Source organism: Tupaia chinensis, unplaced genomic scaffold, assembly GCF_000334495.1.
Source record: "Tupaia chinensis unplaced genomic scaffold, TupChi_1.0 Scaffold000708_1, whole genome shotgun sequence".
In the NCBI taxonomy this organism is placed as follows: Eukaryota; Metazoa; Chordata; class Mammalia; order Scandentia; family Tupaiidae; genus Tupaia; species Tupaia belangeri.
In genome coordinates, this window is record NW_006160231.1 from 1,202,910 (window position 1) to 1,221,701 (window position 18,792).

Genomic DNA, 18,792 nt, shown 5'->3' on the forward strand with positions numbered 1-18,792 from the left:
GCCGCTGCTGGAAATCTCCTGCCAGTATTTCCTTGGGCAGGGAATGTTCTGTCCTGATGGGTTTTTCTCTCTAGCCACGTAGGCAGATGCTCCAGCCCCTCTACTTCTTCCATTTTCCAGCTTTCTTCCTGCCTCAGTAGTTGCCTTAAAATTGTTACCGAACTCAAATCAGGTTCACTCGCCCAAGCGCTATAAAACCAAGCCATAGGCACATGGTGTGGTGAAGGAAAGTACAGCTTTATTGCAAAGTGCAAAGCAAGGAGAGTGGGCAGTTCATGCCGAAAAGACCTGGTCTCCCCGAGACGTTCCCCACATGCGATTTTAAGGGCAAAATTAGGGGCAGAGGTCCCAGGCGCATGATCAGTTCAGTGATTGGTTCAAGAGGGCATGATCATCTCATATACATTCTTGATTGGTGAGACCTTAGTTAACCAAATCCCTCTTCAGGTGTCTGGAACCGTTCAGCCTGGAGTCTCTGAGCTCACAACCAGCAGTTTCCAGCCTATACTTACACAGGGACCAACAGTTAGTGTAATGGCTATGTCACTGGACTCCCATGTAGTAGACTGCGGTTCGCGTCCCAGACCCAGTGGCTTAAAACTCACTCCAGGCGCATATGCGTACATGCCCAAGATCCCAAGAGGAGAATGGAGGAGAAGGGATTACAGCGTGGCCATCCCCCCTGGGGGGTGATTTCTCGTTTTCTATCTCTCTGTCTCTCTCTGTCTGTCTGGTGAGCTCTCAAAAAAAAAAAAAAAATCTTACACATTGAAATGAAAACCTTTCCTTTAAATGAGCATTTTAGAGGTCAAATGGCCCTCGCTCATGGTCCATGTTGGTCATTATCATAACCAAAGTCTGAAGACTTACTCCTTTCTCTGGGCCATTACAATGCAAATGGACTTTATATTTCAGGAACCCTAGAAAATACATTAGGGGGTTCTTGCTCTGTTTCAAAATCGTCTTTTTTAACATTTTGCTCTTCTCATAATTGGACTTGGTTAAGTTTCTCTTTTCTTTTCCTTTGAGAATATTCATTTTCTTGGTCCTTCTTATGTTGGATGATTTTGTATTGTATCATGAATACGAATGCTACATTCTGTTATTTTTCTGTACTGAGAGTTTTTTTCCCCGTTTGGTTTCACCAAGTAACTTTCTTGGCTGGGCTTGATCTACAAACTGATCCTTGTGTCACAGCTCCAGTTTCTCAGAGCATTTGTCTTTACCTGCTCTGCTTTGATTCTGACTCCCATGTATCGTTCAGGGGTCAGTTGGTGATGAAAGTAGACAGTGTTTGAGTTTCTTCCTTCTGGCCTTTTCTTTTCAACATACACCTAATTGTTTAACTGTCTGTATGTCCTAACTTCTCATTTCTGGTTGCCTTGGCCAGACAGGTTGCTGCTTTTTCCATCTGCTGAACTTGCCACACAAACTGTGCTTCGTCACAGGTGAAAATCCACAAGTGATGATAATTCACTTTGCACGCACCCTGTCTCCAGTCCTCCACATGAGTGAAATCCAATAGTTCCAGAGCCTCTCTGCCTCTCTTCATAATCCAGTTCCTTCAGGGAGGGAGCTCTTAATTCTTGCTTCTGATTTTTGTCTTTGGTCTTCTAGACTAGAAAGATTCGGGGTTTTCCATGCACGCCACCCTCCCTCCACCAAGTTCCACCATGTGTATAGGCACAGCTCATTTACCCAGGGCAAGGGCATGAAAAAGAAAGGTATTGCTGCCTGTCTCTCCAAGTGAGTCTCAACTCCCCACCAGGTGCTGATACTCGCTCTCTAGTAACTTCAGATAGTTACTTTTTCCATTATTCCAGGTTTTGCCATTCATTTATTCCTATAAGGGCAGGAGCTAGAAGGGTCTTTTTGTACTAAACCAACCTAGATATGGATTGGGAACCAGTCATTCACTGATTGGGTTTGGCAGTGGGCTTTTATAGAGGAATAATTCCCATCCCAGTTCAGTTAGGTATGCAAATGAAGGCTCAAAAATCAAAACTTGTGCAGTTCTAATTGGTTAATTTGAGTACCAGTCTCATTGGTCCATTAAGCTTTCTATGCAAATGAAGGATTGAAACTGATCCTGTTCTGGGTAGTTGCTCCAACAGAGCCAGCATTTCTACCTGCTCCCTGTGGGGGTCATCTTTAGGCCACTCATCCTTCCCAGCACTTGGGTCCTTCAAGCAAAGTTATAGAACAGGAATTAGCATTAGGTTTTTCTTATTTAAGCTAGTACTGCCAGCTACACGTTTGTGTAGTCTAAGTTCCTCCTACCTAATAGCAGCCCTGAACCTAATCTTTTGGAATCAAACTTGAAAATTACCGTTCACATCTATATGTACCAGAAATGAAAGTAGAGTATTGAAAAAAAAATCCATTGATGAGTTTTTACAACAGAAAATGATGAACTTTTACAACAGAAAAAATATCTAAAAGAAGATACTGGGAAAAGAAAAATTGTGGAAAATTAAGTACTAAGCCAGTTCAATTCGGTATGCATTTATTAATCGCCTACTTCTGTACCAGACATGATAGTACTAGATTCTGGGTATACGGAAGTAACAGATTTCCTGCTCTTAAGAAACTTATGGTAGGGGGATGATGGAGGTGGAAATGTTAAACAAGCAAATTGAACTCTCATCAGGAGTTCATGAGCTACATACATTCTACCTGAGATTTCTAGCAATAAAGGCATTTGTCTAATTAGTGAATAAACATAATGTTGTTATTGCCAGTAAGGTGATTGCTACCTTGTGTCATACTCACTGAGTTAGATCAAATAACATTGGGAATTGGAGCAAAATATAATTACTCATATGGTTTTGAGCAATCCAGGTTTATCTGCATTAATAATATCAAGATTTAGAGGACAGATGTTTCTCAGTGTCTGTGAAGGATTGGCTCTAGGACTCCCATGGATACCCAAATCCCCACGTGTAAATTCCTTATACAAAGGGTATGGTGTTTGCACATAACCTATAAGGTTCTATCAGATACCTTAAACCATCTCCAGATTACTTATCAGTGATCTTAGCATTGGATATAACTGAAAAGGAGAATATAGATAAACATGTTGGGCATCTCTCCTTGAGGGAGCTAATTCATCCCCCATTTCATAACAATCGGTGTGGCCTGGCTACATCCTCATGGTTAGTTGAATCTTCAGGTGTAGAACCTGTGGATGTGGAGGGTTGACTGTATTTATAAAGGTTTACTGATAAAGTAGAAGATGTACACGTGCTTTCATTATGTCCAGTATTCATATCCCAAAGATAGAAATGCCAGCTTTTGTTATTACCAACCACAAAATCGAACAACCTGCACACCGTAAGCACCCTGGAGCACTTCTCCCTTACTGCTGCTCCTCCTCCATCCAGTATTGCCCTTAACTCCTTGGCCCAAACCTTGGCCTAATTATCTCTCTTATTGCTTTTTGTCAAAGAAATAGGCTTGTATCACCAGATGACAGAACCTTACACTTTTATTATTACTTAGACTAGAAAGGGCCATAATGATTATTTAGTTGAGAGGTCTGTTACTTTAAACTTTTAGTAACAATGGCTTTCTCATCCCTAGAGCTCGGGATGATAAAAGCCCATCTTACAAATAGAAGACACTATAGCTGTTCCCTAATTAATTGGTTATGATCTTCAGCTCATCAGCTGATTGCCTGCTTTCCCCTCCCCAGCTAGTGCTGGTCCTGAGCTAATGGTCAAGTCAGCAATGCACCAATCTCTACCTTCGTATCTATTTCTTCTATGTGTATCCTTTAACTCATACTGATTTTGTGTCCGTGCCAAGATTCTAATGGAAATACCAAAAACAATAGTAAAAGTAGTCTTATCTAAACTTTCTGTTATTTGGGAATATATTTACCTCACCTAAGATGCCATTTTATTCGTTATTCAACATAAAGATTATATTTCTTAAAAGGTTTATTATTATATTTCTTAAAAGGTTTTGAGGAAGAATTGTAAAGATACTTTTCTTTGTATTGTAGATGAACAAGTTGTTATGGGCAACAAGCTTCTCGTATATATTAGGTAAGAGATTTTTATTTATCTGTGTATATGTTCCTTCTATATTTCTTCCTTATATTTTTATAGATACTACTATCTCTTGCCTACATAGTGCTTTTAAATTTTCTTTTATTTTTTTTACATAGAGCACTGGTTCTCAGACATGGGTGATTTTTATTTCCTGATCCCTGAGGATGTCTGGAAATGTCTAGAGCCATTTTAATTTGTCACAACTAGGGGTAGCAAAGGAGGCTACGGAGCAGAAACCAGAGAAGTTGCTAAGTGTCTTATAGTGCTCAAGGGTAGTCCTCACCACAAACAGTTACCCACCTCAAAATGTTAATGCAACTAAAGTTGAGAAACTGATGTCGACTGTCTTGCTACTGCTTTGTGAGATGGTGTTGTCTCTATTTTATTCCCCTATTTTAAGGGCAAGAGATTTAAATCATGAAAAAGTGATGGACCAGCAGATGGCATAACGGTTATGTTGCTGGACTCCCACATGGCTGACCGCAGTTCGAGTCCTGGGCCCCTCAGCTTGAAACACACGCTGTGTGCGTGCATGCCCAAAATCCCCGGAGGAAAATGGAGGAGAAGGGATTGCTGCATAGCCATCACTCCGGGGGGTTATTTCTCTCTGTCTCTCTGGCGAGTACACATGCCCTATAGCAGAAATGTCTCTTTGGAAAAAAAAAAATGTAGCTCGTGACAGAGGTAAAACCATCTTCCGACTCGAGGAATGGAGCTTATTCTGATGGAGTGTATGGCTCAGAACTGTAGACAGACAACTGGAAGATTCAACATAAAGATTATATTTCTTAAAAGGTTTATTATTATATTTCTTAAAAGGTTTTGAGGAAGAATTGTAAAGATACTTTTCTTTGTATTGTAGATGAACAAGTTGTTATGGGCAACAAGCTTCTCGTATATATTAGGTAAGAGATTTTTATTTATCTGTGTATATGTTCCTTCTATATTTCTTCCTTATATTTTTATAGATACTACTATCTCTTGCCTACATAGTGCTTTTAAATTTTCTTTTATTTTTTTTACATAGAGCACTGGTTCTCAGACATGGGTGATTTTTATTTCCTGATCCCTGAGGATGTCTGGAAATGTCTAGAGCCATTTTAATTTGTCACAACTAGGGGTAGCAAAGGAGGCTACGGAGCAGAAACCAGAGAAGTTGCTAAGTGTCTTATAGTGCTCAAGGGTAGTCCTCACCACAAACAGTTACCCACCTCAAAATGTTAATGCAACTAAAGTTGAGAAACTGATGTCGACTGTCTTGCTACTGCTTTGTGAGATGGTGTTGTCTCTATTTTATTCCCCTATTTTAAGGGCAAGAGATTTAAATCATGAAAAAGTGATGGACCAGCAGATGGCATAACGGTTATGTTGCTGGACTCCCACATGGCTGACCGCAGTTCGAGTCCTGGGCCCCTCAGCTTGAAACACACGCTGTGTGCGTGCATGCCCAAAATCCCCGGAGGAAAATGGAGGAGAAGGGATTGCTGCATAGCCATCACTCCGGGGGGTTATTTCTCTCTGTCTCTCTGGCGAGTACACATGCCCTATAGCAGAAATGTCTCTTTGGAAAAAAAAAAATGTAGCTCGTGACAGAGGTAAAACCATCTTCCGACTCGAGGAATGGAGCTTATTCTGATGGAGTGTATGGCTCAGAACTGTAGACAGACAACTGGAAGGTGGCAGAACCTGCCAGACCATCCTCTTAGCTCCTGTCCTGTATCAGGTAACTTGGAGACCTTCCCACACTCTCTGCAGTACCGAAGGACCGACGTAGTTCTCTCCTAGTGCTTTGTCGTCTGCTGTAAACTCTCTAGGATATACTGGGATCTGTTGGTCTCTAACACTGAAAATTGGTAACTAGTTCAAAAAGGTTTAAAACTTGTCCTGACTCCCTCCACAAAAAAAGGAAGAAATATCAGAAGAGTTGTTGTTCAGAAGTTTTTGAACAATACTGTTTACATTCATAACAACTCAGCCTACCAGTCAAGGCATTAGCTAAGCTATAAAGAAGGTCTGAATTAAAGATATAACTGGAGTAAATTTTTCTTCAGACCCTAATTCTCCCTGAAGGCTTGTCCTATTGTAGACGTTTTGCAGACCTTTGTCAGCCTAGCGTAGTCCTCGTCTTTTTATTTATTACTTATGATAGCGTGTGTGTCCATGAGAGCAAGAAGCAAGCACCCCAGCAGGGTCTGGTCGTACCCCAGGCCCCTTTCCTGGCCCTTCAGCTCCTCGGGGTCCTGGTGCCCTGTGCCCTGTGTGTTCTCAGGCTGCTCCAGGATCTGAACTGCCGTGCAGAACGCTCGGGTAGTCCTGTGCCGCAGTGCCTGGTCTCCGTCCTTGTCTTTAGTCGCCATTCTTAGAGCTACTTATTTGGAAGTTTTCGAGAACGTCAGGCTTTTCACAGGGAAATCGTACTTTCAGGGTGCTACCAGGTTCTTTACAGATGCTGGGTATGAGGCCCTTAGTCTCATTTCTTCTTGCCCTCCCCCTTTATTATTATCACTTTTTATTTAGATTTTTGCCGTAGGGCATGTACACTACGGGAGAGACAGAGGAGGTGAGGAATCCCCCCCCCCACTGCAGGGGCATTGGCCATCCCACAGCCCCTTCTCCTCCATTTTCCCCTTGGGCTTTTGGGCACATGCACGTAGGTACTTGGCATGGTTTTCAAGCTGCTGGATCCGGGTCTCAACGTGTTAACCCAGTGGGATCCAGCCACTGTAACCTCCACGGCACACATAGGCCCTCTTCTTACCCCTGTAGTGCAGCTTGGGTTTTCCTTAGGCGACATAAGGACAAAGGAAGATGGGGAAGCCCTTCTCAGTCGGGATGTGCTCCTCCCTGCTGTCTCTGTTCCCCACATTTTCTGAACAGGACGCATCTGAACTGGTTTTGAGCTGCACCTAACTCACGGAAGCTGAGCCTGCAGAGCTCAGGTGGAGCTGCCGTAGTCGCCCACATGTGAGAAACCGCGGGCTCCTCTCTAGGAGAGCATTCCTTTTCCTGTCTCCAATCCGTTCTCGCTCTTTCATTCCAGCTGTTGTCTGGCGGGTCGTGCCTATCCTCTGGGTGACATCCCTGAAGATCTTGTTCCCTTGGTTAAAAACCAGGTCAGTACTATTTTTGTAGCCTTTTTACAGTATATGCTTCTTGTTAAAATGCACTGCCAAGAAATTGCAGTTAAGGATCACAGACGGGTCAGGAGTGGGCTCCTGTTAGAGGAGGGAGCCCATTACAGCTGAGCGAGGATACAGCGTAGTGGCAGTTTAAGTCGACTTCGGCATGCCTTCATTTTATCCAGATGGAGATTATTGCTTCATCAAGATACTTTGTGAAATGAGAAAATAATCAGCTTTTTCTTCCCCTAAACTTGTAGGTTTTTGAATTTTTAACCCGCCTGCACTCAGCAGAGGCCTCTCCTGAGGAAGAAATCTACCCCCATGTTCGGACTCTGCTGCATTTTGACACAAGAGAATTTCTAAATGTGTTGGCACTGGTAAGAGATAGTATGATTTTAAGGTGTTTTCAAAGGAGGCAGGATAATAATTATTTTTTAATAGAAGTTAAAATAATATTCCTTATGTGGGTACAGCTTTTATACCCTAGCAGTAAATTCAGGTTTCAAATGCTTAATTTTGTTGTGGCACTATATTTTCTATCTCGTCTTTTCTCTCTCTTCCCTTCTCTCCCTCCCTCCCCTCGCCCTAAACCACACTCATTAGAAAGCCAACAGATGGGGAGATTCCTCATGGCTACTGCGAACTAGGTATTTCAGGGCACACGAGAAATCAAGATTTCCTACTGATAATTCAGCCTCCAGCAAACAAGCTAGCATGGCAGGAGAGGCCAGGTTTTCAGAAGATTCCTCATGGCTACTACAAACTAGGCAGGAGAGGTCAGGCATTCAGAAGATTCCTCATGGCTACTGCAAACTAGGTATTTCAGGGCACATGAGAAATGAAGATTTTCTACTGATAATTCAGCCTCCAGCAAAAAAACTAGTGTGTCAGGAGAGGCCAGGCTATCAGAAGATTCTTCATGGCTACTGTGAAATTGACGGATCTAAGGGCACTGTAGCTAAACATCCAAATACTATTAGGTTTAAAATATTCCTCAATATCTATTGAATCTGCTGCACCAGCGATCACAACAGAACGGCAAAGAGATTCTAGATCACCTTTGTCTGCTTGCTCCTGAAAATTCAGACTGAACTTCAAGAATTTGAAAGAAACACACCATCCATCAGATGACAAGAAATCACTGCCGGGTCACAAGAAATATGGGAAAGCAAGAAAATATCTCTCCTCCAAGGGAAAAGAGTAACTGTTCTTCATCCACAAGCAGTTCGGTGAAAATCATGGAAATGTCTGATAAGGAATTTATTTTTCGTTGGTTTCTTTTGTTTTGTTTTGTTTTTGCCTCTGGGGCCACAGTTCAAATCATGGCCAGTTGTGTCACTGGCTCCATTAATTGCTGCACCATGGGACCAGCCAATACGTTGGAATGTGAGTAATGAGAGCAGCCACCCTGCTGTCTATAAGGTTCTAATACATAACTTAGCAGAACTTGATGCGTGTCAGCCTTTATGATTATCACTATTATTTGTATTATTATTATTAAGCAAATATTATATACCAGGTGTTCTACGTACATTACCTCATTTAATCCTCTCATCCGCCCTGCCAAGTGAATACCAGTGTCCCCTTCATGGCTCAGTATAATAGCTACACTCTTGAGGACTTCTGATGGGCCCCACACTAGCTGAGCACCATTGCGGAATCCTCCCAGCAAACCGTACAAAATAAATGGCATTCTTGCACTCATTTTGCGGATGACAAGACTGAGACTCAAAGAAGTCAAGTGACTTTTCCAGGCCCATTAGACTTGGCCAAAGGTGAGCCCCAGTTGAATTCTGCCTGGCTCCAGAGACCAATACTCCAAGTTGCTTCATGCAGACACATACTGCCAAGTTTTAAAATTCCCTGAAAAGAATCAAATGAATCAAGAAAAACTCCACTCTTGAGATTTCAAAGGAGCCTGTACTTCTCTTCATTTTATTGATTAGGAGAGCACTTTTCTCAGTCAAAACTGCTATAAATTAGGTCATGAAAATGACTTCTAAGTTCAGCATCTTCCTGTCACCTGTCAACTGTGAGAAAAGGTGTGAAGTTCATGTCGCTCTTCTGTATGGGTTTTGATTGACAGCCCTGTAGGAAGGATGTCAGTTACCAGTTCAGAGCGGGTGAGCACATTTTCAGTAGCAATTTGCAAGTTTTTCTAATTGCTGATGGTGAAAATGAGTTTCCCCCAGCAAATCCAGAAAGACCTGTACTTCGTTCACATCCTCTGCAGCACCTAGTAGAAGGAGGTGCCTGGCTGCTCTGGGCTCAGCCTGGTGGGCGTCCATGGGAAGAAACACGAGAAATAATCATGAGTGCTGCAAGAGAAAGTCAGGCCTGGGTCGGAGCCCAGGACACCTGGATCTAGCCCAGCTCTGTCCCTCGGCAGCTAGGGCCTTTGGGCACATCATTCGCATCTCTCGGCCTCAGTTTCCTCTTTCGCAAAGTGAAGAGTTTGAATCAGATTGCCTGTTAGGATGAAAAAGAGTCGCTCGAGGAGGGGAGATAATAATTAAGTCACTATGCAGTATATACTGGATGGGAAATCACATTTCATATGCTGTGATGATGCTTAGGGGAAGAATGTAAATTAATTTACAAAAAAATAAAAGAGTTTCAGGAAAAAAAATCTATTCAATGACTGCAGTAAGATATGTAGCCCCAGCTACGTGCTACTTTATAGGATGCCTAAAGTTGGACTTGTGTTCATGGAAATGTATATATCAGCTGTGTTTGCTATGAAAATATTTAGATTAATTAAAAAACAATAAATGGAAAATGATTTGTTGACAATAACATGTTTGTTGATGTGCTTGATTGAGACAATATACAGTGTACTCTGGATGGAAAATCTCATTTTGTATGCTGTAATGATGTACAGTGAATGAATGCAAATAAATAAATTTAAATTAAAAAAAAAAAAAAAAGAAAGCCAACAGATGGGACCAGCAGATGACATATTGGTTACATCTCTGGACTCCCACGTAGTCGACTGCTATTCAAGTCCTGGACCTGGCAGCTTATCACTAATGCAGTACGTGTGTGTGCGCATGCCCAGAATCCTGAGAGAGAATGGAGGAGAAGGAATTCTGGCGTGGCCCTCTCCCCTGGGGCATGGTTTCTCACTTCTGCCTCTCTAGTGAGTGCATGTGCCCTATGCAAAAATTTCTCACACACAAAATCAGCAGAGCCCCGTTAGGCATGGCGTATCTCTGATTTCATAAACTATATTACCTGGCATGCTGAATACGCAGCGGGACCCTGGGAGATGCCGTGGTCGTGGTAACGGCAATAACTGGGATAGAAATGGAATGGAGAAGCTCCCTCCTAAGAAAATGCCCTTTTGTGTAGTTAATGGAGATGAATTTTGGTGAGCCAGGTCTGTGAAAATGGGACTAATTCTGGAAAACATGGTGTATTTTCCCAGTTGAAATACTGGGGTGTTGGAAAAGTCATGATGCATTTTTGCATAGAAAAAAAATGCGTTATGACTCTTACAGCAATCCAGTAGTATTGTCGTTGTTACTTTTAAAAGCTGTTCACTAAAGGCAGGGCCTTTAGCACAGCGATAGAAGCCTGTGCAGGGCTGACTACAGTTTGAATCCTGGCCGCGGAAGCTTAAAAGCCATGCCAGGTGCACTGTACACACCACCCATATCCTGACGGAATGGAGAAAAAGGGATGTGGGATAGCCGTGCCCCACTGGGAGCTGCACACATGTTCCCAGGTGCACACATGTTCCCAGGTGCACACATGTTCCCAGGTGCACACATGTTCATACTCCTCTCTTTCTCTTCCAAGGGCACATGCCCTCTGGCCAAAATAAGAAGCTCTTTTATAACATGGAATATACTTACAGTGTTTAGTGAAAGCAGCAGGCTCATAAGTATGTGAAAAAACACCTGTATACACAATATTTGGAGGGAAAAAAAGATGGGAAATAGACCTTCTTAAAAATTTTTTAAATTTTTTTTCATTATTATTTATACATTAAATCACTATACATAATTAAGATTGTAAAGAGACTTTACCCAGCATGGGAAAATTTACCTTAATATAGTGACTCTTAACTTAGTGAGATGGAGCAAATTTCTCTAGTCAGTGTGTGCCACTTTCTAGGTTTGAATAATACGGTAAACTATTAAATCATTTAAAGAGATAAGTACTCAGTAGAAGGTTATGACATCATAGTCTGAAAATATGAAAATCTGCCATCAGAAGTAGTAACTCAGTTGCACAGGATAAAGGGAAAGAACCGGAAGCTGCACACCAGTCGGTTCAGAGCCCATCGACGCCCAGGGAGAGCAGAAGGGCACTCTGGCCGGCCCGTCGGAAAAGGAACAGGAAGTGATGGGGCAGGTTGGAAAGGGTGCTAGAAAAGGCAAAGCATTTCGTTTAATTATTTTCTAAAGAATTATTTTATTTAGGAACCAACAGTTGGCGTAATGGCTATATTGCTGGACTCCCATGTAGTTGACTGCAGTTCGAGTCCTGGACCTGGTGGCTTAAACTCACACTGGGCGTGTGCGTGCGTGCCCAAGATCCCGAGAGGAGAATGGAGGAGAAGGGATTACGGCATGGCCATCCCCCACTGGGGGATGATTTCTCACTTTCTCTCTCTTTGTCTCTCTCTGGCTTTCTGGTGAGCATCTGCGCCCTATAGCAAAAACCTTTAAAAAAAAAAAAAGAATTGTTTAACTTTATTTACTTATTTTAATTTGAACAGGGAGGGACAGAGTGAGGGCGTGAGAGAGAGAGAGAGAGGGAGGAAAGGGAGGGAAAGTGAGAAAGCGAGCCACTAGATCTGGGACTCGAACCGTGGTCAGCCATGTGGCAGTCTAGTGCCCTTAATCACCACACCACCTCCTGATCATCTTTATTTAAATGGCCGTGGTAGTGCTGAAGCACATTTGGAGTCATGCTGATGTCTGAATTACGATATTGGGGTTTGTAGTAAGACCACAAAACAGTCATTTACTTTACATACTGGAGTGCCTGGTACCGCGAGCTGTGCTAACCGGGAGGTGTGACCCTGGCTAGCAGGTGAGAGTCCCGCCCTTGGAAGAGGATCCAGACTTGTTGATAAGTAATAGTGTGATATGTGTCTTCGAGGAGGTGCAGGGACACGTAGGAGGGACACCTAGTGGAGGGCTAAGGGGGTTCTCGGAGGAAAGGATGTTCATGCTGACTCTCAGATGAGCAGAAGCTAGTCAGGTGATGAGCAGGGGAAACATCGCAGGCAGGACGGAACATGTGCAAGACTTAGACATGAGAGTAATGCATGTCCAGGTCATTTTTAATAACAGTGTGGCTGCACCTTGGGTGTCAGGAAGAGTACAGAAACAGGTCCAGAGTGCGAGGCAGACACCGGGTCTCACAGTCTGCCAGAACGTTGGACTTTACACTCTGAACAGGCAGCTGTCACAACTTCTAGGAGGAGGAACGTCACGACTTGGGACTTTAAAAGATTGCTCTAACTCTTGTGTCTTAGTCCATCTGGATTGCTGTTAACAAAACATGGTAGACTGGGTGGCTTATACACACAAGTGTATTTGTCACCGTCCTGAAGGTTGAGAAGTCCAAGATGAGGAAGCTGGTGGCCTGTCGAGGGCCCACTTCCCAGTTCAGAGATCAGCGCCTCTTGCCTTGCCTTTGCATGGTAGGGAAGGGCAAGGAACCTCTCTGGGACCTCTTTTATAGGGCACTCGTCCCATTCCTGAGGGCATTACTTTGTCTTGACAGTATCATATTAGAGCTGCTATTTTCTTTTTTTTAGAGAGAGGGATTTTTGCAGTAGGGCAAAATCGCCACCAAAGAGATAGAAAGAAAGTGAGAAGTCACTCCCCAGCGGGGAAAGGCCACACAGCAGTCCCCTCTCCTCCATTCTCCTCCTGGGATTTTAGGCATGCACACACATGCACTCTACAGGAGTTTCAAGCTCCCAGCTCCAGGATTTGAACTGCGGTGGGCCATGTGGGAGTTCAGCATCTCAACCCCTTTCTACTGGCCTTCTTTTCTTTCAAGTCTCTAAGGAATATCTCCACATTCCAAAGTACTCCATCCTCAAAAACAAACAAGCAAGCAAACAAACAAAACACCAAACATATCTTACCAAGACTTCCAATCCGTATTGCCAGGTCCCTTATTTTCCTGGTAGTGCTCTGACCCACCAGCCCTCAGACTTGATTTCACTCTTTCAAAAAACATGGGCTCCTGTTTTCTTTTAGAGATGAATTCTATTTGAGGTTGCAGGCATTCGGCTACCAGCAGGACCACAGGCACCTTCCTTCTTCACCGCAGTCCTCTCCGGCCTGACTCTGAGTGTAATGCATGTTAAAGGTGGAATGCTTACTTTCCCACTTACATGTAAGTCGATGTTTGTGGAATTTGCTGTCTGTTTTTGCCGTTAGCATGGGTTGTAGGTGATTCTTTTTGGTCTTTTATTTATACAAAAGTCTCATAGGATGTGAGGAGAGATTGGGGCAGGGATCTGCTCACTACATCCTGCAGATTCCATTTGGCCCCTGGCCTGTGCAAGCTAAGAAGTTTCTTTCAAACATTTTTAAGGGTTGTAACAAAGAAGAAAAGCAAGAAGAATGTATGCCAGAGCTGCACATGGCCCACAAAGCCCAAGCTCCTTGGCTGTTTGCAGAGATGGTTTGTTTGTTGACACCTAGGCTGTGACTTAGCTTGCTGTCATTATCACGAAACCTCATAATGATTTCTGAGGGACCACAGAAGAGAGGTTTTTGTGCCCAGACCTGCAGATGGCTTTGAACTTAAACTATAATTCTCCATGAGGATAGCTTTGCATGTTACTCCTCTAACAAGCATCGTGTGATTAGAAGCATCTGTGTAGAACGGTAGTGTTCTAAAGTGATGTGCCATTTCGGTAGCACCTGTTGACTACCTCCAAAATATGTCACTAAGCATATCATAGCGTTCACACCGCAATGTGTCACCACTTAATTACGTTCATAGAAACAGACTCAATGTCCATCTCAAAACTGGACGACATGCTGACAAGGGAAAGTGGTTAGGCTACTCTTTCTGCTTGTTACTGCTGTAGTGTCCCGTCCCTGTTCGGGCGCCATGTGTTCTGACCCGGGGGCGGGGGGCGGGGCGGGGCGGGTACAGCCGAACAGGTTTCCTGAGTGAAGGAGTGAGAGCCGGGACAAGCGGCGTAGTGTTACAGCACGGAGACGATACAGTGTCTTCAGTGTCGTCTGTTTATTGTGAGCAGCAAGGTACAGCATGGAGACGATGCAGTGTTATAACTCTTCAGGGTTGCGTTGTCTATTGTGAGCAGTACGGAGATGACGCAGTGTCACAGCTCTTCAGGCTTGTCCGGAGACGATGTAGTGTTACAGCTCTTTAGGGTCGTCTGGAGACTGTGCGGTGTTTCAGCTCTTCAGGCTCTCCTGGTCGTTGTCTTCTTCCTGGTTGTCTGTGTCGTCTGTTTATTGTGGGCCAGGCATCGAGGTTATATACATACTGGTGGGTTGTAAATGGTGGGTTATGATTGGTGGCTTTTGGACCAATCATGAGGTGCCAGATATGCAAATCTGAGGGATTCTAGTGGCCAATCAGAGCAAAGTTTCGAAGGTCAGGTTTTTTTGGAGGGAACCAATCATGGCAATTGTTTGCTCTCTGAGAAACCTCGGCAGACTCGCTGGTGTGCAGCCTCCCACACTGTAGCATTGTCATCTGTAGGTTACTTCTTTATGGTTTTATATTTTAATTGAATAAGTGGTAGTTTTAGCTGATAGTAGTACCTTTACTTGTACCTGAAGAGTGACATTTCACAGGGACCAGCAGTTAGCGTAATGGCTATGTCGCTGGACTCCCATGTTGTTGACCTCAGTTAGAGCCCTGACCTGGTGGCTTAAACTCACGCCGGGCATGTGTGCATGTGTGCCCGAGATCCCGAGAGGAGAATGGAGGAGAAGGGATTGCAGCGTGGCCATCCCCCCGGGGGGTGATTTCTCGCTTTCTGTCTCTCTGTCGTTTTGGAGAGCACACGTGCCCTATAGCAAAAACTTCTCAAAAAAAAAAAAAAAAAGTGACATCTCATTTCCTCAGGCTGGGATAGGTGTGTGTGTGTGTGTGTGTGTGTGTGTGTGTGCGCGCGCACACACGTACGCACACATTTATTTGTATGTTTGTTGTTCTTATATCAAAAGATAGAACTAGGGGCCAGTAGGTGGTGTGGTAATTAAGGCAGTGAACTCCCAACATGGCTGATCATGGTTCGAGTCCCGAATTAGGTGACTTGCTTTCTCACCTTCTCTCTCTTCCTCTGGTGAGCACGTGTGTCCTATAGAAAATTTAAAAATAATAATAAAATTAAATAATTCTAAAAAGGAAAAAAAAGAAGATGGAACTGAAACACTTCCTAGCGTATTTCCATGTCTTCAGGCAGGGTCATATTTAACCCACATAAACATCAAAATACCTCCCTTTTGAGCTTTCTAGATTAAGAGTTCCTACAGTCTCCTTGGTAACTCATTTCAGCATTCTCAACTAACTGACAGCAAAGTAGACTAATTGGAAAAAAAAGTTTAAAACATTTTATTTTCTTCTGTAAATAATTAACTAGACAATTCAACAGTCATTTCTTAAGTACCTACTGTGTGCCAGACAGAAGGAAGGGAAGGGCATGCTAGCCAGCACAGCTTGCACGAAGGTGCCAAGTTGGGAATTCAGGGCCCGTGTGGAGAGCAGCAGGTGTTCTCGTTTGAATAGACGTGTGATGTCGTTTCTAAATTTCATTACCGTGAGATCTTTTCTTTTTTTTTTTTTTTTCATAATCTGTTGAGGTAATGTGGAGTCCATTTTCTTTTCTTCTTTTTGGATTTTTGCTTTAGGACACATGTACTCGCTGGAGAGACAGAGACAGAGTGACAGAAAATAAGAAATCACCCTGCCAGAGAGATGGCCATGCCACAATCCCTTCTCCTCCATTCTCCTCTAAAGATTTTGGGTACCCACGCACATGCGCCTAGCGTGAGTTCAAAGCCACCGGGTCCAGGACTCTAACTGCAGTCAGCTATGTGGGAGTCCAGCTATGGAACCATGGTGCCATCTGCTGGCCCCATAAATACTTTTATTTAATTTTTTTGATAGTGGTTACAATTTTAATTTCTTCATATTTGCATCTTAAATATACTAGGTATTTCTGTGACCTTATGCTATCATATATTTTCAGAGTTTGGTGCTGTCATTTACTTTGATGTTTGAAAATAACAATTTTAAAAAGACACTTCGCTATACTTGAGCAGAGACACAAAATAAAAAGGGCTATACTTGGCAGCACTTTCAGAAGAGGACATATAGCCCTTGTCAGTGGGCTAAAGATTTTAACATTTTGACAATCTTACTATAATAATTTTTTCTTAGCCGTCATGGAAATTACGAAAATTATTTGTCATGACAGTTGATAAACAGTATTTCAGCTACTTCAAAATAACCTGGTTTGAAGGATGGCTGAGCACACGGGATTTCATCCTTCTGCTCTCAAACCCTTGCTTCCAAATCACCTTGTGCCAAGTGTGCTTCCTCTTTCCTTTGCTGATGGACTGCCTCACTCGTTTTCTCAGATGGCTCTTTGGTTGTGTGATAAGCACTATATTTTTATACTTCTTACTGATTTTTTAAAGTCTTGGAATACCATACAATATTAAATGTGATAGCTTTCTACTTGACTCACCAAATGACTTCATTTATCGTGAAAGGTGTATAAGAAAACATCTGAGAAGAATGGTATCTTATTTGGAAATTTACTACTTGAATTTTACTAGCAAAAAATTAATAACTTGTTTACCTCTAAATTTGTAAATAGTAATCACTTAAAAAATTTTTTTCTCCCTTAGACGTTTGAAGATTTTAAAAATGACAAGCAAGCTGTGGAATATCAACAGCGAATTGTGGATATTTTGTTGAAAGTAAGTATTCAAAGAATACAAATCTTTATATGGATATTTTTATTAAGATAGTTGAATTGTTTTATAGTAGGTTGTAAAATAATCTTGTTTAGTGAGTCATTATAGTCATATCTTAAATTTTATTACAGTGTCTTTGTCCTCAAGAACTGAATAAAAAACTAATCATTTTATTTTTAAAAATTTAACATATCTACATTAGACTGGATATGAGGATACGTAGCACTTCTCTTGGGAAATGGATATTGTAGTAATTGCTGTGTTAGTGTGAGTATGTGTAATAACAGAGACCAACTTTAGAGTGCTTTAAGAAAATCATTCATACGAAGCCTGTCCTCTGTCTTACGTGAACATCACTTTGTTGCTAGGTAGTGCCGTATTTTACCGTGACACTTAATAGTGACTTACAGCACACGGAGGTGGTCATCCCAGTCTCAGTCTGACTTCGTTCAGTAAAAAGCTATTTTGAGATTCGTGCTGTTGCTAATGAGTGAATGCAGAGACAGGTTCTTTTTCTTGTCATCTATATGACTTTTAAGCGGGCCAGTTTCCTCCTGTCTGTACTATAGAGGTTTTTTTCTTTTAAAATCACTTTTATATTATTTTGGGCAAGAGACCAGAATTAAGATGTTTTCTAGTTATACATAAGGTCAGTGTATTACTTTTATAATAGCTCTGTATATATTGAAAACATGTTTCTATACGTGATCTCATCTGAGCTGTTTATTAAGCTTGTAAGGTAGTCAGTGATGAATATGAGACTAGGATTTCTGAGTTCTCAGATGTTGCCATTTTGGTGGCTCACATGGAGAATTGATTTTTCAATTGTCAGAGGCTGTATCCTCACCAGAGAGAGAGAGAGATTGAGAGAGAGAAAGCGCCCTCCCCCATGTGGTGTGGTCATACCACAATCCCTTTTCCTCTGTTTCTCCATCCTGTCATGATCTGGGCACAAATGCACATATACCCAACATGCTTTTCAAGCCATTGGGACCAGAATTTGAACTGTCATCAGCCATTTGGGACATGGGCTTCTATTCACAGCACTTAACCACTATGCCAAGGTACTGGCCCCATGGAGAATTTTTACCTAGATTTCCAAAATACTTTGCTAAACGATCTCCCCATTTCTAATCTTATCCTCTGTTAATTTATGATCTTGTCTCTCTTCTGCCTAATATTTTTCTGTGGTTCTTTTAGATCAGTTGGTATTTAAGTTCTGTTGTGAGAAAAGTATAAAAATAGATAAAATAACTTAATCGTGTTGGAACTTTGTTTTTCTTTAATAAGCCTAGAGATGGGCAACCTAATCTAGTCAAATGGCTTCATCAGCTCATCTTTCAAGATACAGATTCCTTATTAGTGCGTGATTTCTGTTTTTTGGTCTAATGTGGTGCTCAGGCTCCAACTACTACTTTTGCATTTAGCCAACCAAAGTGCATAAAAAGATAGAGTGTCCCCCTCTTTAAGGAATGTCTTGGAAGCTGTATGCTACATTTCTGCTTACATCGTATTTCCTAGAATTTAGATACATGAATCCTTAAGCTGCTAAGAGAGATGGAGAAATGTAGTCTGCATTCTCAGTAACCATGTGCGTATCTAAAAATAAGGAGTTAATTTCAATTAGGGAAGATTAGATGTTGGAGCCTAGGTCGTAATTTCTGCCATACCCAT

The 18,792-nt window shown here is 42.3% G+C and overlaps 1 protein-coding gene across 9 annotated transcripts in view; it reads left to right on the forward strand.

Moving 5' to 3' along the window:
- VPS8 (VPS8 subunit of CORVET complex) overlaps positions 1-18,792 on the forward strand; it is a 255,683-nt gene that overhangs the window by 102,317 nt on the left and 134,574 nt on the right. For 6 of the 9 annotated variants that reach the window (XM_014592532.2, XM_006160772.3, XM_014592537.2 and 3 more), the window contains 4 exons: positions 4,918-4,960; positions 7,096-7,168; positions 7,435-7,554; positions 17,050-17,121. In XM_014592532.2, the coding sequence (XP_014448018.1) occupies positions 4,918-4,960; positions 7,096-7,168; positions 7,435-7,554; positions 17,050-17,121 (308 nt within the window). Of the gene's footprint in view, positions 1-4,006; positions 4,050-4,917; positions 4,961-7,095; positions 7,169-7,434; positions 7,555-17,049; positions 17,122-18,792 lie in introns of all 9 variants that reach the window. The other 3 variants (XM_014592535.2, XM_014592539.2, XM_014592540.2) reach the window with 1 other exon arrangement.